Genomic DNA, 17,703 nt, shown 5'->3' with positions numbered 1-17,703 from the left:
TGTAAAATTTAGACTTCTACAACAGAAGGTAACTACAAACAAAGTTAAAAGAGTTTTTTATTAGAGAAAGATGTTTGTGATGAATGTGTTCAAGGAAGGATTTATATTCAGAATTCACAAAGAAGTTCTAAATATCAGTAAGAAAAACATAACCTAATTATGGATGTAAATAGGCCAGTTAATAAGCAGGCCAAATGGCCAATATGCATAAGAGGCTGCTTGCCCTCACTTGTAATTGAGGAAATACAAATTAAACAAACATGGGATACAATTTCACACCTATCATACTGGCAAAAAAATTTTTAATTAATTTAGAAAGAGTAAGAGCAACGAAGGGACAGAGAGAGAGAGAGGGAGAGAGAATCTCAAGCGGCTCCGCACTGTCAGGAGAGAGACCAACATGGCCCTCGAACCCATGAATTCCAAGATCATGCCCTGAGCTAAAAACAAGAGTCAGACACTTAACCAACTGAGCCACACAGGCACCCCCAGACTGGCAAACATTTTAAATCTATATCAGTTTGGCAAAAATGGGTAGCCTTGCAAGTCTTCTACGCTGCAGGAAGGAGTTGAAACTGGCAGAACCTCTTTGGCGAGTTGATTTGCATTATATGGTGGAAGATGCTGTACCCTATGACTCACACTATGTATATACCCTAGAGAAAGTTTCACATGTGCACAGGAGACATGTACTAGAAGGGTCATTACAGCCCTGTTTAAAATAGTAAAAAATTGGAAAGAACTAAATATGCGTGAACAAATGCATATTTATATATAGATAAATTGTGATATATTCACAAGGTGAAATACCACATAGTCTTTTAAAATGGTCTAAAAAGACATGTATCAACATGGATCAAATTTCAAAAACATGATGTTGAATTAAAAAAACATTCAGGGACACTTGAGTGGCTCAGTCGGTTGAGCGTCTGACTCTTGATTTCTGCTCAGGTCGTGATCCCAGGGTTGTAGGATTGAGACCTGTGCTGAGCATGGACCCTGCTTGAGATTCTCTCTCTCTCCCTCTGCCCCTCTCCCCTGCTTGTGGGGTCTCTCTCTTAAATAAATAAATAAATAAATAAATAAATAAATAAATAACATATTTCAGTGGAATACATGGAGTATAATTCCATATATATAATGTTTAAGCAGGTATAATTTGTTTTTGCATGGCTCATGTAGTTAATAAAAGCATAATGAGAATGATAAACACCAAATTCAGGATAGTGATTATTTTGAGGAGGGAGGGAGTGGAATGTATGAGGCAAGAATGTATAGGAAACTTCAAATATATGCCATATCTTAAAGTTTTTCATATTAAAAATTATGGTATACTTATTTGAATGCCAATAGGAACTCAAAAACCAAGGAGAATCCTTCTACTAGCATAGACAGAAAAAATGGTCTTGGGGATTAATTCTCATAGAGAGTAATAAAAATTGATTCATATGCTTTTAGAAAAGACCTTCAGAGAACAACAATTAGAAATTATATATTTTTATTTTATTAAGTACAGAAAGCACAAAACGTAATCAATGTTTTGGGATTAATACCAGGGCACCAGGGTGGCTCAGTCGGTTAAGCTGTGGACTTTGGCTCAGGTCATGATTACGCAGTTGGTGAGTTCGAGCCCCACCTTGGGCACTGTGCTGGCAGCTCAGAGCCTGGATCCTGCTTTGGATTCTGTGTCTCTCTCTCTGCCTCAAAAAATGAATAAACATTAAAAAAATTCATAGCCTTTTGATGTCCAAAAGAAGCAAGTGTACCCTCATGATTTGGAAGACCTTTTGTGCAAGTTCATTTTTTTGGACATGGGACACCGCTTTTAAAAATTATAAAATATAACATTCACATACAAACAAGTGCATAGAACATATGTGTACAGTTTCATATACATTTGTAATTACAAAGTGGAATTCTGCATGACTACTAAGCAGGTCTAGAAATCCAGTATTCCAGAAGCCTGTGTGTGGTACACTATTCCTTAAATTCAATTTGTTTTATCGTAATATGAACAACTGTACAGTAGGCCTGCTATGTTTCTTACATTAAAAAATTAATTTTAGAAAAAATGTTAACATTGATTTTTAAATTTTTCAACATAATTTGAAGTCTTGGCCAAGGTTAGCAACCGACTGTCCCACAGCTTATATTTGAGCTCCAGGCCAGTGACTGCTTTCCTGTAGGCTCCAGGAATGGTAGGCGCTCCTCCTTGGTAACTGTAACTGGCATCATAGTTATGGTTTATTCATGTGAGCAATACTTCTGTTCTCTTGGCCAGAGCTCCAGGACCAAGGGGATAGGTATGTGGTCTTGGCAATTTTGGGTAGCCCCTTCCTATCTGAGCATCTGCTGCCTTGCCGGGATGCTGGGCTCCCTCCCCGCCCCCCCCAGTCTGGGCATTACAAACAGAACAAAACAAAACTCGGGGCAGATTGTCCTTCATGATTGAGTGAAGAATCCATGGCCAAGGACTGGGAAACAGCATGCTAGACCAGGGTTTCTCCACTTTGGCACTTTTGACTTTTCGGGCTGGATAATTATTTGTTGGGGGGAAGGGTGTCCTTTGCATTGTAGGATGTTTCACAGCATCCCTGGCCTCCACCCACTAGATGCCAGTAGCACTCTCTCAGTGTGACAACCAGATATTGTCCAGATGTCTGGCGAAACTAAATCACCTCTGGTAGGGAACCACTGCCTTAGAAAATGAGACTCATGGTGCCTTCTAGCTACTATAGCTGTGGAACTGGTGAAGGAAGCAGCCCCTGGATAAAGACCCTTAACTTGGAGCAAGAGAAAGAGTGAAAGCCAAAGCTAGGAGAAATGAGTCAGGCAGATAAATGGAGTCAGTCAGTTAGTGGTAGAGGCTTCAGAGTAGCAGTAAATAGTAGTGGCAAGAAGGGAGGGTAGGTGCAGGGTTCTGAGGCTGTGGGGTGCCATGTGAGGTCTGTTCACAGGGAGGTGGGAGTTAGCCAGAGATCCTCTCTCCAGAGGGAGGCGCTCAAGCCCCCCACCTTCCCTCTGCTGGGGCCAGCCTTGAGCACCTGAGCACTTTAAATCCTCCTAAGTATTTTACTGCTTTGCTCCTGACCTTGTGGGGAGAGTTACATGAATCTATCAAGTAGGTTAAGCTCCTTGGAGCGAGATTGCCATTCTTTGATCTTTATTCACTCAACAGACATTTATCAAGCACCCACTTGGGCAGGGGCTGTGCCAGACAGTAGGAACGCCACTAATCAGGGCTGCATGGTCTGGATGGGGAGATGACCCGGCCAGCACAGCAAGCCTGGGAGAAGAAATAAGGTGGGCCCCCTTGTCAGGCTACCCGGGCCCACATCCCACCTCTGCTCCTGGCTGTTCCATCTCCTTAGGTCTCGGTGTCCTTGTCTGTAAAATGGAGTAGTGAGAATTCTTGACCCAAATGGGTGTTGAGAGGATGAAGTGAGAGAACACGTACAGCTTGGAGAGCAGTGCCTGGCATTAGCGAGTACGCAATGATATTAATATCATTACCGTTAAATGATTTATTATTATTATTCTGTTACAACATAAAGGCTGTAATAGAGTGCCAAGAAAAGTTCTGAGAGACAAGTGACCAAAGATACACAGAAGAAGTGGCTTTTTTAGATGGGTCTTAAAGGATTATTCAGACTTTATCAGGAAAAAAGAAGGTGTGAGTTGTGAAAAGGTCACGCACTGAGATGCGGGCATGAAGTCACAGACTGGGAACAAGTGAGCATGGCTTACAGGGTACAGCTGCTGGCCGTGACATCCGGAGCCTGAGGTTGGGAAGGAAGGCCGGGTGGGGGCATTACGCTGGAGAAGGGACTTGATTTGAATGGACATTAGGTGCCAAAACGCTTTGGCTTGATCTGCTTCATTTGTTATTTCTTTTCCCCAGAACAGATTTGGGAGAAGTTGCCATTTTAAAAATAATTTTTAAAGTTAATTTATTTATTTTTAGAGAGAGAGGGAGAGAGGAAATGCGAGTGGGGAAAAAGGCAGAGAGAGAGGGAGAGAGAATCCCAAGCAGGCTCTGTGCTGTCAGCGCAGAGCCCTATGCAGGGCTCGAAGTCACAAACCGTGAGATCATGACCTCAGCCAAAATCCAGAGTCATATGCTTAACCTGCTGAGCCACCCCGGCACCCCAGAACTTGCATTTTAATCCCATTCTCCTTTCCCTGAGCAGTGAAGTGCTGGCTGTGCTCCCTTACCTGCCTTTAGAGGCTGAAAAACAAATTTGTCTTGTGGTCCCTGTGCCATCAAACATGGGGTGGGGTGGCATGCAGGGGGACACTGGCCACCGTGTCACATCGGGGTCCAGCAGGCAGAGCACAGCCTCTCTGGCCTGGGTGCCCTTGAGGCTTTCCGGTTCTATGACCACTCAGATGGTGGCAGTGTCGCCGCTCTACTTGCTGGGGTTCACAGAGGAGCAAATCAATCAGCTGGCCCTGGGTCATGATGCAGTTTCCACCTCTCTCTTTTTTGCAGCTCACACGCCGCCTCACGGCAGGGGCAGGAAACCATCCTGGCAGACATGGCTAATAACCAGGGCATCTGTGCCAAAGGAGCTGTGTGTTTATTTCTCTGGAACCCATGGCACTTTGCCCGAGGCTTTGCTGAATCAGCCTGGTGCCGTCTGGCTTTCCCCCTGATGCTGAGACCTCAGTCCCAAGGTCACAAGTGTCCCCTGGGTGGCTCTGGCTTTCACTTCACCACTCTCTGAAACTTCACACAGTGAATACGTACTTACTGACCACCTGCCAGGCCCGGGGGGGCCATTATGAATGAGACAGATACCATGCTGGGCTTGGGGAAGCATATTGTCCTTTAGGGGAGACAGAATTGAAGAAACCATTACAGGTGGTTTGGATAAGGGCTAAGAAAGGGGAAGTTCCAGAGTCATGACAGCAGGGAACAGGGAAAGGAACCTAATCTTGGGTATGGGGTGTGGTGACAAGGTCAGGAAAGGCCCTACAAGAAAGTAAGACTTTCTGACATCTGAGAATGCTTGGGGCAGTGGTTGGGGAGACCTCCCTCACCAAGCTGGCTCATGACTGAACCCAGTGGGCTTTCCCAAGAGATGTCCCCCTTGGCCTGCCCAGTGCCTTTGACACTGTTGCCTTCTTTCTCTTTCTTAAAATTCCTTTCCTCCCATCCCTAGTCCTTCATTTTCCCTTCCTTTTAGACTACCTTTTTGTTCCTTTTGCTGGCTTCTCTTGCTCCCCACACATAATTCTGGCCTTCCCAGAGGATGGCCCAGCTCTCCAAAGCAGTAGGCAGTGGTGGTGAGAAGCCAGGCTTGGAGGAGGCCAAACTGGCTGGGTCCTAGCCTCTAATTTACTCCTAATGGTCCCACAACCTGAGACCAGCAAGTGACTGCCTGCTCCATGTTGGCACCCTGTCTATAAAAAAAGTTTTTTTTTTAAATCACGGCAATGTGAGGCCTTAGGTAATACCTATAAAGCACCTAGTGCAAGGCCCTTATGAGTCAAGGTTACAAAAACCTTTCTCTTTCAGTATCAGAAATGAACTCAGTTCCATTCACTTTCCATTTTTCCCCAGAAATATGATGAATGTGAAATGTCAAGGTGTTACCTGGCCTCACAGCTTATAGTAAAACTGACCCCTGCTTGGTACATTGAATCTGGACTGAAATTTCGCTGTAAGGCCTCTAAGTACCTGATGAGGAAGCCATGGCTTTGGGCTTCCTGTGTGGCGTCTCCTCGCAAGGAGCCTGGAGGCTCTATCTGTGGGGTTGTTAGAGGAGATGTTGGCTCCTGTGGGGCCTGGGACCAGAGTGCCTCTGTTCCCAATCAGCTTACACCTGAATTGACACTTGGAGGTGACCGCATCTGCCAGATGAAAAGATCAAACCCTGCTCTACCATTCTGTCAATTCATTCATTTAAAAATATCTATGGAGAGCCATTGAGAGCCATTGAGGTGCTGCAAACACATTGTTGAACAAAACAGATTCACTCTGTGGTCTGCAGCCATTTACACTTTGACTGGGAGATGTTGTCAATCAGAGCATCACAGATAGCAGTGAAAGAGCATTTTGATGTTGTGTACATCATGTAGTAGGAGATTTGACCTAGTCGGTAAGGCCAGGCAGGGATGCCTTCCAAGAGGAAGTCATGATGGAGCTGGGATCTGATGGATGAACAGGCATTAACCAGCAAAGAGGGGAAAGGGAAGATTCCAGAAAGAACCGATAGCACAGGCAAAGGCTTTGTTTGAGGGGGAATGGTGCAAGGTGGAGAGAATGAAGTCTGGTGGAGAGAATGCAGGCAGGTGGAGCTGTGCCATGCCGGTCCTCAGGGGCAGGGGTGAGAGTCAGATTATTTACGGCCCCATGCGGCCCTGGGCATGGATCGTGGGCGTTGATACCCAAGCAGTGGTTCTGGTCTCCTTTTTCCTTCTTATTAAGAGCAGTGAAAAGCAGGTTAATGCAGGGTGGGATGTGTGTATTGGGAAAGAAGAGTTGGCTTAATCGGATTTACGATTTGAAAAGCTGATTCTGGCTGCCGGATGTGGGAATCAAGCATGAGGGGAGTGAAATTTGAAGGAACTTTAAGTGAAAAGATTTTTTTGGACAAGGAAGCCCAAGGTATGGGCGGGCTTTACAGAACATCAGTGGGGATTAGCAGGAGAGGAGAGTTTGACCTTTAATTTCAGGTGTCATGGCTGCTCACCTTGACTTCCCAACCCCACTCTCACCCCCTTTTTGGCCTCCACGACCCTGGATCACTCTTTCATGTTGCCAAATCACAGACTGAAGGAAGGTGGGTGTGCAGTGGTAACAGAAGACAGAGAGAGGTTCCTAAGCATACCCCAGCTAGGGGAAGGACCTTTAGTGCATGCATAAAACTAGATCAAGCCTCGGAGCAGCATTTTCTGGAACATGGAGAACTGTTTTTGACATTGCAGACAGACCTTTTCCATCAAATAGGATGAATGGAATGACCTTTCTCTTTCTTTTCTCTCTCTCTCTCTCCCCTCCAGGCTTATATTTGGCACCCTTTACCCTGCATATTATTCCTACAAGGCTGTGAAATCAAAGGACATTAAAGAATATGTAAGTAGTACTTATTGGTGGGGGCTGACGGTTGCGGGGAAGCTGGGTGTGAAATGTTGGGAGAAGCAGGATGCCCTCCTTGGTGCGGGCACTGAGAAGGGAACCAGAATACTTACAGGTCAGAGGACCGTTTTATTGCTGGGTGGCACCTCTAAGCAGGAGAATCATCAGACCACCCCTGATCGACAAAGACCTACATGGGGTGGGTGATGAGGAAAGGGAACCCCCATCCCACGGAAGCACAGAAGTCCAGGGCAGAGTACAAAGGATGTGGATTTGGGCATCAAGAGTCTGAAGTCAAGTCCTGGCCCTGCCGTTTGATTGATGCAGTGCTAGACACGAAACCCAACTTCCCAGAGCCTTGGTTTCCTAACCGGAGGGGTAGATGTCAACAATCCCCCCCAAGCCATTGAGAGGGACAAAGGGTCTTTGTTCTCCCTTTTTTACACAGATATCATTTTGGAAGTATGGCACAGGTAAAGAAATAAAGCGTATTTGAAAGTCACTTTCTTTCTCAGATTTCCAGGATGCCTTTATGATGAAATCAGCCACCTCCAGATCAGCTGCAACTAGGACTCACCCCCCCTCCCGCCCCACTCCTTTCCCTCAGTTTCCCAGAACTGCGTGCCTGGGCTTGCAATTGCTATGAAGCAGGGGGTCCAGATAGGGGTGTGTTCTCTGGAGACTGGGTCCCTGGTATATTCGAGGGAGTCTATGTGCGTGAACTATAAATAGTCATTAGGTTTCAAGCACAGAACCTCATGATTCGCGATTGGCTTGGCATAGGCACAAAACACGAGGCAGCCTTTCCCAAGGGGTCTCAGTGTCTGTCTGTCCTGTCTGTCTCTCTCTCAACCCCTTTCAGCCCAGGGGGCAGGGAAGCTGTGCCGGGCAAGGAGGCATAATCAGGGTCACCGTGGTTCAGGGTCTGATCCTCTACTTTGCAGGGGGCAGAAACTCGATTCTGTCGGCTCATCTGGGAGAGATCAGACGCCAGTAAATTGTTTTGCTCTGACCAAACTCACAGGAGCCTGGTTTATGACTAAAATGGCAATTCATTAATTTGGAGTGAAAAATATCACTGACGAGCAGAGCAGCTGTTTGTGTTGGCTGGTGAGCACGAGCTTTTCCCAGTAGGGAAAGCTTGAGAGTTAAGATTAGAAGGTTTCTTGGTAAAAATGGAATCGAAAGAGAGGGGCCGAGTATTAGGAGAGACTCGTCTGCTTTTCCTGCACCCATTCACACGCGCTCACACTCTCACTCCTCTCGCTTGCGCTCACATGTGCCCTCACGCACTCTCACGTGCTCTCACACACGTTCTCAGTCTCTCGCTCTTCTCACACCCCACATTCTCACCTGCACTCTCACACACATTCACACACTCATATGCCCTCACACACCCACACACCTCTCACACCCATACGTTCACATGCACTCTCAACATTCACATGCTTTCACACATTCTCACGCTCGCGTTCTCACACTAATACAGACGTCTCACACCCCCACACTCTCACGTGCTCTCACACACTTCCACAATCCTCGCATGCTCTCACACTCACTGTCACACACGTTCTCTCTCTCAACACCCCCGCATACCTCTCCCACCCCCTCACTTTCATGTGCACTCTCACACACACTTGTCACACAGGCTCACGTGCTCACACTCACACACACTCTCACATACCCATAAACACTCTCACAGGCTCTCTTGTGCTCTCACACACTCCTTCACACACTCTCACATGCTCTCTCACACACTTTCACTTCTTCTCTCACACACCCACACACCTCCCACACCCTACACATACACTCACACACACTCATTCTCACATTCACACACACCCACTCGCCAGCATGTTCTTGCACTCTCATGTGCTCTCACACACACTCTCATATGTGTTCTCTAACTCGCACTCACACACACCCTCACACTCTCACATACACACACTCTGTCACTCACTCTCACACACTCTCTCACATGCTCTCACATGCACACTCACACACATTCACACTCACTATTACACTCACCTCTTTTCCTCCTTTTGACCACTAAACCATTTGTCCAAGAAAGAAACCTGGAATTGCCTTCAACCTCCCCCTCCCCCTCCCCCTCCCTGTACACACACCTGGTTGGTGACAGCATCCTCCGTCTCTATCCCCCTAATGATCCTTCAGCCAGGTCTCTCCTCCTGGGCTGCCCCTCTCTTAAATGCAGTTCTCACCATGTGTTCCCTGGCATGTTACAGTAGCCTGCTGTACTAGTTTTTTTTTTAAATAATAGTTTATTGTCAAATTGGTTTCCATATAACACCCAGTGCTCTTCCCCACAAGTGCCCCCCTCCATGACCATCACTCCCTTCCCCCCTCGCCCTCCCCCTTCAGCCCTCGGTTCGTTTTCAGTATTCAATAGTCTCTCATGATTTGTGTCCCTCTCTCTCTTCAGCTCTCTTTCCCCCTTCCCTTCCCTATGGTCCTCTGTTAGATTTCTCCTGTTAGACCTATGAGTGCAAACATATGGTATCTGTCCTTCTCTGCCTGACTTATTTCGCTTAGCATGACACCCTCGAGGTCCATCCACTTTCCTACAAATGGCCAGATTTCATTCTTTCTCATTGCCATGTATGTACTAGTTTTTATTGCCACTGTAACAAATTACCATGAACTTCATGCCTTAAACCAACACAAAGGTATTGTCTTTCAGTTCTAGAGGTCAGAAGTGTCATGGTCTTGCTGGGTTAAAATCAAGAAGGGCTACCTTCTTTCTGGAGACTCTAGCAGAAAATCTGTTTCCTTGTCTTTTCCAGTTCCTAGAGGCCAGCTGTGTTCCTTGGCTCCTGCCCCTCCCCCCATGTTCAGAGCCAGCGAGTAGCATCTCTGACCATTCTTCCATAGTCACCTCTCACTGAGATGACAGCCTCTTGGTGTCAGCCAAGCTCACGTCACAAGAAGGCTCTGGTTAGGAAGCTGCTGCCAATGTCACTACCAGGGACACTGGCTGCCAGCTCTCTGTGCCTTTGGAACATTCCCTAAGATTCAAAACCCTAAATGCAAGCGTTTGATTTTTCAAAGCCTATATAACAGGCCTTGCCTCCCACCAACATCCTCTTACTGGGAGTCTCTCTCCAAATTAGAAGGCATTGGACGTTTGTAGAAAAAACAAATATATATATCCCCATGTCAGTTACCTCTTTGGCTGCTCAACACCCACATTCACTCCTTTGCCCATATTCTGGCTTTTAAAAAACTTTCCAACAAGAATTCTATACAATTTATATACTTGGCAAATCCAGATTTTTTTTTAAACCTGAATCCAGCACCAGATCCAGTATTTCTGGCAAAATCCTCTCCTCCTCAGGCTCTTATCTTTATGTCCAGGACTCTAAAAATTAAATTATCAAGTGAACCATCACTGACATACCCCAATACTATATTAAGGAGAGAAAGAGAATACATAAAAATAAAACTAGTTAAAATATTTAAGTCTATACATAACACAGAAAGGAAAAATACATATAAAAGCTATAGGCCTTAGTCATGCAAGTAGTCATGAGTTCATAGCTGGTATTTATGTATTTTGCTAAAAGATAATTTTTTAAAGGGTAAATTCATGACTCTTGTACAAAATAAAGTTGACACATGTTGAAAGTTTTACTTAACTAATTAATAAGGGAACCAGTAAGGTGTTAAAAAAAATAAAAACAGTTCAAAGGAGACTCCAATGAACAGGCATATATAAGCAGTCAGGAATAATTAAATGAATTTGTTAATAGATATTTAGCTGATTTGTGGGGAGTATGGGGAGATCAGTTTACCTCTATGGACAAAATCATTGCATTGCAGTCAGTTTTCTGTAACTTACAACATTTTAAATTTAAAAAATTGTTTTATGTTTATTTATCTTTGAGAGAGAGAGAGACAGAGTGTGAGTGGGGGGAGGAGCATAGTGAGGGAGACACAGAATCTGAAGCAGGTTCCAGGCTCTGAGCTGTCAGCAAGCGCCCAAAGCAGGGCTCAAACCCACAAACCATGAGATCATGACCTGAGCTGAAGCCAGACTCTTAAACAACTGAGCCACCCAGGTGCCCCTACAACATTTTAACATAGCTCAAAGATACTGAAAAACATGACGTGTAGAATCAAGATAATTCAGAAAGGTGCTGTGGATAGCACCTAGCATTCCACAGAACACTCATTCCAAAATCTTTCACAGTTTTTCCTATTACTTCCCTTTTCTACTATTTAATTCATGTTCCCTGTCTTCAGTTAGAGCATTAGTGAGTGGGGTTCCTTATCTGGGGGTGTGGCCTAAATCTTCATTCTTGGGGAATCTGAAGCCTTAGTAATCTTGCCTCTGTAAGGTTGTAGTAATGATCCACTGACTTTTACCTCTGAACACGGCTGTACTCGATTCCACGAGTGATCACACTCAGATTCCCCCAGAGGATCCTTAACTTCCATGCACCCTCCTTCCGACCATGTTGTTTAGCAGCAACTCTGGTTCCCCTTGATAATCAGGATCTGTCACCCGTCAAAGCCCATGAGTCCCTTTACTGTCTATTTCCTAGGGACATCGCCATCCTGAGGCCAGGTAACAGTATAGTTTCTGCTTTTGCTTCATTGGAATCATTTGGTATCCTCAGAGAAAGCATCCACCACTCAGGTACTGTATGCGTTAAAAAGCAGAAGTCAGAGGTTTGAGGGCAAAAAGCAAAAATATTGTGAATCCATGAGACCAGTGATTCTCAAACTTCAGTGTTCATGTAGAATGAACAGAGGGTTTTACTAAAATGCAGATGCTGATCCATTAGGTCTGGGGTGTGTCCTGAGATTCTGCAACTCTAATAAGCCGGTGGTGCTGGTCCATGAGCCACAAATCGAGCTGCAAGGAGCTGGCAAGAGGCTCAATCATAAGAAACACTACTCTCATTGCCTTGGTCCCTGAACCTTTACAATCAGGCTAAGCTGCAGAAGCATGTGTGGGTTACTGATTCGTAGAAGAAACTACATCTTCCCGGGCAGCGCGTCAACCACACAGAATGCTCACTCCCACCTGGTTCTCTTCCTGAACTCTCCCAAAGTTGTTGCCACACAAGTTAAGGCCAGCTGCCTCAGGGCAGTGGGGGGCAGGGGAGGTGCATGGTAAGATCAGAGACTTCCAAAAGCATACCCCTACTAACAGTCTTGGCTTTCTTTTGCTATAAAAGGCCCTTGGTTACAAGGAGTGTTGGGTGGCATGCATCAAAATGAAAAGGATGCTGAGTCCACAGCTTACTCAATGGCTGCCAGAAACATGGCAGAGGGAAAAGCAAGTCCACTTGCAGACTAAGTGAGAGTTCCAGAAAAGACTCTGCTGCCTTTTCTGTGAGGGAAGATGCCTGGTACAATGAGCCTGCTCCCAGGAGGCTGGCTGAGGCCATGAGGTAGGTGCCACCGCAGAGATGCTGGTGCTGCTGTTGGCAGCTTGGTCTCTGAGCAGTGGTTGTGGCCAGGCCAGCCTTGGTGAGAGGGATTCCACATCGCCAAGCCCATCTGCTACCTCTGTCACTGCCACATGGCCACTGGCTCGTGAGCACATTGAACATGCACCACCACCCTGAGGGTGCCATCCACAGGGCTGGTCATCTTATCCACTTGATTACCAAAAGCACCCTCTGCCATGGGGCCCTTTTGGTGAGCATGAGCAGGAACCACAAATATCTAAATTCTGTGGGCTGATTCGATTCACATCATTTTTAAACCACTTTGACACCAGTCGCTCAGTCTTGTCCCTGCCAAGTACCTCACGATTTAGTCAATCCTTATCTGGTGTTTAAAAATGTACCTGGGAGTTGCTGTAATCAGGTATAATAAGGCGTGCAGACACAGAAATGACTGTCATGAAGGAAGAAGTTCTTACCATTTTCCCGACGTAGGAGGCCTAGCACATCAGGGAGAGCCACGTGGGGGAACACCAGGGTCTGTCAGGAGTAGAGGGAGCAGCACTGTTTATTGTGGTACCTGTGGGAAATCAAGGCTAGGCAGTAGAAGCAGGTTTAGGATTGGCTAATCTGAGTAATTTCAGTGGGTTCTGGAGTGATTAGGGCTGGGGAATGTTGGCTCAGTCCGTGAAAGCTCCATAAAGAGGGAGTTTGGAGTATGGGCTCTGGACTGGTCAGTTTGCAATGGAAGATGTGCTCTGGGGCAAGTCCTTTGCTGTCTCTAAGGCTTGGCTCATCCTGGGAGGGGCAGTCTTTCCCCAGCCTGTGAAGCTTCAGACGTCAGAGAATCAGAAATACAGAAAATAAGAAAATATACTGAATATACCTGGTGACAGTGTAAAGGCACCACCTCAGGACAGTTCTCCTTCCAGGCTAAGTGCACTGTTCAAAGTTCTACCTGTAGGGGACTGTCACTTCCGCTACTCTCTCTGGGTCACCCCTGACTGTACAGCTGTCTGCTGTGAGCTCATGCTAACAGCTCATATTTTTTCAAAAATACAGGCATAGGTAATTCTCTGGGAGGTAGAAGCAGGGCTCAGATGTTAAAGAGAGTGTGAAAAGTTCAAGAAATATTAGTGTGGCTGGTGTAGGGGAGGGTCCAGAGGCGAGGTGAGGCGAAAGTGGTGACTATGCCTACTACCTCCCCAACCCCTGGAGGAGGCCTTTGAAGGCTGCCAGGAGCCCTGGGGTTAGGGTCTGATGAGCTGTGGGGTCTCAGCCTACCTCTGTGGTTCATAGAAAGTGTCTAGTCTCTGCTTCCTACCCTCTTGCTGTGGTTCAGAGTCTCTGCTCCTCTGTCTCTTCACTCCTGGATCCTGCTCCTGACCAGTTGAGAGGGGCTTCCCAATCATGCTGTCAACTCTCTGTTCCTGAATTGCTCCTGGACATTCCTTCTCAAATCAGCCTTGGCTTCCTTTCTCTGTTCTGGATGCTGGCCCACCCAGGCTCCCCTTCATCTTATAGTAAGTATTACATAGAATCCTCAAACTTGGCAAGTTCTACTTCAAACCTTGGAAAAAACAGCCATTATTTGGTTTCTCCATGGCATGATGGGGAAAACTATTCATGGTAATTTATTTATGGTTTCCATCTCTGAGTCACATATTCCATTTACCCTGTTAGTCTCACTCAGCAAATCATTCTCAGACCCTTCTTTCCACATGGCTTATTTAAAGTCAAGGAGTACATGATGGAAATTTCTTTAGGTTAACACTTAAAACCTCTTCTTTGCCATGGCTCCTTCATCTTTGTCCACAGTTTCAACCTCTCTTCTGAGATTTGGTCTTATCTTTTTTCAGGAGCCTATTAGAAATTCTCCTTGAATGTCCTTCTGAACCCTCAGACTTCCCTCAGTGTTATGGAGCTCAACTTTCTCCCTAAATTGCCTCTTTCTTTACTTTCTTGCTGGTGTGAGTGGCTCCATGTCATACTATGTCTTGGCTTCAGTAAGCCCCTTTCCTCCTATGTATACCCAGCCATCCATTAGCAGGCACTCATGGGGAACATCTCTTGCCTTGCAAGCTGTCTGATTTTGTCTTTTCTTCTCAAAAAGCCACCTAAACCAGTATTTCTCAAGGTATATTCTTTCTCAGCATGTAAAAACCACCCTTTCTTGGGGCACCTGGGGTGGCTTAGTCAGTTAAGCATCTGACTTTGGCTCTGGTCATGATTTCACAGTTCATCAGTTCAAGCCCCGCATTGGGTGAGCTTGAGTCCTGCTTTGGGTAAGCCCTGCTTGTCTGTCTTGGTCTCTGTCTCTGTCTCTTTCTCTTTCTGCCCCTCATGGGATTCTCTCTCTCTCTCTCCCTCCCTTTCTCTGCCCCTCAATCACTTGTACCCTCTCTCTCTCAAAACAAACCAACCAACAAAACCCATCCTTTCTTTCCCATTCACAAAGCCAACATTCTAATTGAGTCATTCAAAACATATCCCTTTAGTACCTACTATGTGCCAATAATGGTTTTATGTATGAGAGATATGGTGATGTACAAGAATAACTTGTATCCACTCTAGGAGCTTACAATTCAGTAAGAAAATCATAGGAATAAATAGGTACCTTCAAAGCAGAGTGATAAGTATATGACAGGGAGAATGTATGACAGTGTGGGAGGAAGAAAGAGGGCATTTACCCAAACTTTGGATACTTCCTTGAGAAAATGACATTTAGGCTGAGATCTGAGGGCTGAAATCTGTAGGCAAAAGAAGATGCACTGTTCAGAGAGCTGAAAGAGATCCATTATAATTGGAGTGAAAATTTCAAGAAAGAATTGGTGTGGAGGAGAGGTTTTTATGAAAATAATGAGGGTTTCATTTCTGCAAGGACTTGTAAGCCAATTTAAGGAATGTGGTCTTTATCTTATGACACTGATGAAGACTTTAAGGTAGGAAGGAGAATCTCAAATTTGTATCTAAGAAGATCATTCTGACTGTAATATGGAGGACAGATTAGTAGATTAGCTTAGAGGTCAGAGTAGGTCAGAGGTTTAGAGACCAAGCAAAAGGCTGTAGTTCTATTCTAGATTGGGAATGTTGGTGGTCTGAAGTAAGCAAATGGCAAAGGGGATGGAGAGAAGGAGATAGAGTCAACAGAAATAAGAGACAGGAAGTGACAGAACTTGATTGGCTGTGTTAGGTGAGGAATGCAGAGTTTATTCAGGGAGAATGTCTTACCTAGTGTTAGCAGAGAATGTCTAGAACAAAGCCTTGTGGACGAATTGATGAACCGGAGAAGTAGCCAGAAAGTCAAGAGGGAAATCAGGACAGTTGTGTTTGGGGAGCTATTCAGGAAATGATAGTTTCATTATCCATCTGAAAGTCAAACAAATTTAGTAAAAAAAAACTAAAAAAGGATCAGTTATACCCCTTTGAAGTGGGAACCCCAGTGAGAGCAGTATTAATTTGATGAATGTAGTGCACTGAGTAAGTGGGGGATGAGGAAGTAGACACTGAAAGTATAGATGACTCACTAGACAAGTTTATAGCTAAGGATTGTTTCAAGGAAAGGGATTTTTTATTGTTACCATTGTCCTTTTTTAAAAGTTTATTTATTTATTTTGAGAGAAAAAGAGAGAGAAAGTAGGGGAGGGGCAGAGAGAGACAGAGAGAGAGAATCCCAAGCAGGCTCTGTGCTGTCAGGGCAGAGCTCGATGCAGGGCTTGAGCTCACAAATGGTGAAATCATGACTTGGGCTGAAATCAAGAGTTGGATGATTACTCAACTGAGCCACCCAATTGCCCTTCATTGTCCTTTGTTTTTAATTGAAGATATTAGAGCATGGTTTGAGTGCTAAGAAGAAAGACAATAGAGTGGGAAATCAGGCTCCTGGTTGTGTATCTGCATACAACTGTTGGGAATTCCTGGATCCTGGGCCCTAGCATACCTTGAAATGTACAATTGGAAAGACCTTCTTTGCCCCCTACTGAGGGTCCTGTTCTGCTGCAGGTACTCTTAACAGCATGTAGTCTCTCAGACAGTAGTTACTTTTGATGGATTAAATCAGGGTGGTTCCCAGGGGACAATTGTTTTTCTGAATAAAGAAGACCTCTAAGTAATCTCTTGAGCCACATATTTCAGAATCACAAAGACAATGTGCATTCACCAGAACTGCCTTTATTTTTGAAAGATATTTTTTCTGGGTTTAGAATTCTAAGTTGATTTATTTTCTTTCAGCACTTTAAATGTGTTGTTTTATTTCTTCTGATGTTCATCATTTCCAATGAAAAGTCATCTATTGTTGTTTCCTTGTATGCAGTATGTCTTTCCCCCCTCTCTTAAGATTTTCTTTCTTTTTCATCAGTTTACTGTGATGTGCCTGGGTGTGGTTTTCTTTGTATTTATATTGTTTGAGATTTTCTGAGCTCCCTGGTTCTGTGGATGTGCTGTTTTTGATTGATTCTGGAAAATTTAGTCATTAGTTTTAAAAATAATTTTTATGTCCCACTCTTTTTCCTGTGAAAATTCCTATTCCATATATGTTAGACTTCTTGATGCTGTTTCACAGGTATTGAGTCTCTCTGTTTTTTGCCAATCTAGATTTTTGTCTTATTGACTTTATTGGCTTGCCCTCAAATTCACAGATCATTTCTTTTGTTGCATCCAATCTGCTCTTAATTTCATTCAGTAATTTAAAAAATTTCAAATATTCTGTTTTTTAGTTTTAGGGTATCATTTGGTTCTTTTTAAAAGAGTTTCCTTCTTTCTCTTGAAATCCCTCATTTCTTCACTCACTATATCGATTTTTTCCTATAGACTCTTTAACATATTTATATTTTTTTCAAGAAAAATACTATTGAATCCTCCCTTGTCTTCCTAGGATAAGTGTCTTGTTAAGTGATGACAGAGAAAAATTTAGGTTTCATAACAAAAGTTTTGTTAATAAGTTACTATGTATCTGTGTATCTTTTTTGGTGAGGTGTTAAGATGTTTGGCCCAGTTTTTAATTGGGTTATTTATTTTTTGTGAGGTTTTTATGAGTTTAAGAGTTCTTTGTATTTTTGGATATGGGTTCTTTATCAGATATCATACTGAAAGTATTTTCTCCCACTCTATGACTTGTCTTTTAATTCTCTTAACAGTGTCCTACAGAGCAGCAAGTTTTAATTTTATGAAGTGCAAATTATGAATTTTTTTTCTTCCATGGTT

General features: G+C 44.4%; 1 protein-coding gene across 1 annotated transcript in view; it reads left to right on the top strand.

Annotated features, from left to right (window-relative positions):
- The window catches only part of REEP1 (receptor accessory protein 1), a gene marked incomplete at its 5' end in the record, with an annotated part of 80,311 nt that overhangs the window by 15,196 nt on the left and 47,412 nt on the right, over positions 1 to 17,703 (top strand). Inside the window, one exon of the mRNA XM_029938530.1 lies at positions 7,009 to 7,081. Within this exon, the coding sequence (XP_029794390.1) occupies positions 7,009 to 7,081 (73 nt within the window). The remainder of the gene's footprint in view (positions 1 to 7,008; positions 7,082 to 17,703) is intronic.

The sequence above is a fragment of the Suricata suricatta genome, chromosome 4 (genome assembly GCF_006229205.1).
Source record: "Suricata suricatta isolate VVHF042 chromosome 4, meerkat_22Aug2017_6uvM2_HiC, whole genome shotgun sequence".
Taxonomy (NCBI): domain Eukaryota; kingdom Metazoa; phylum Chordata; class Mammalia; order Carnivora; family Herpestidae; genus Suricata; species Suricata suricatta.
Note: the sequence above shows the minus strand (reverse complement) of the source record. Positions and strands in the feature narration are given on the sequence as shown.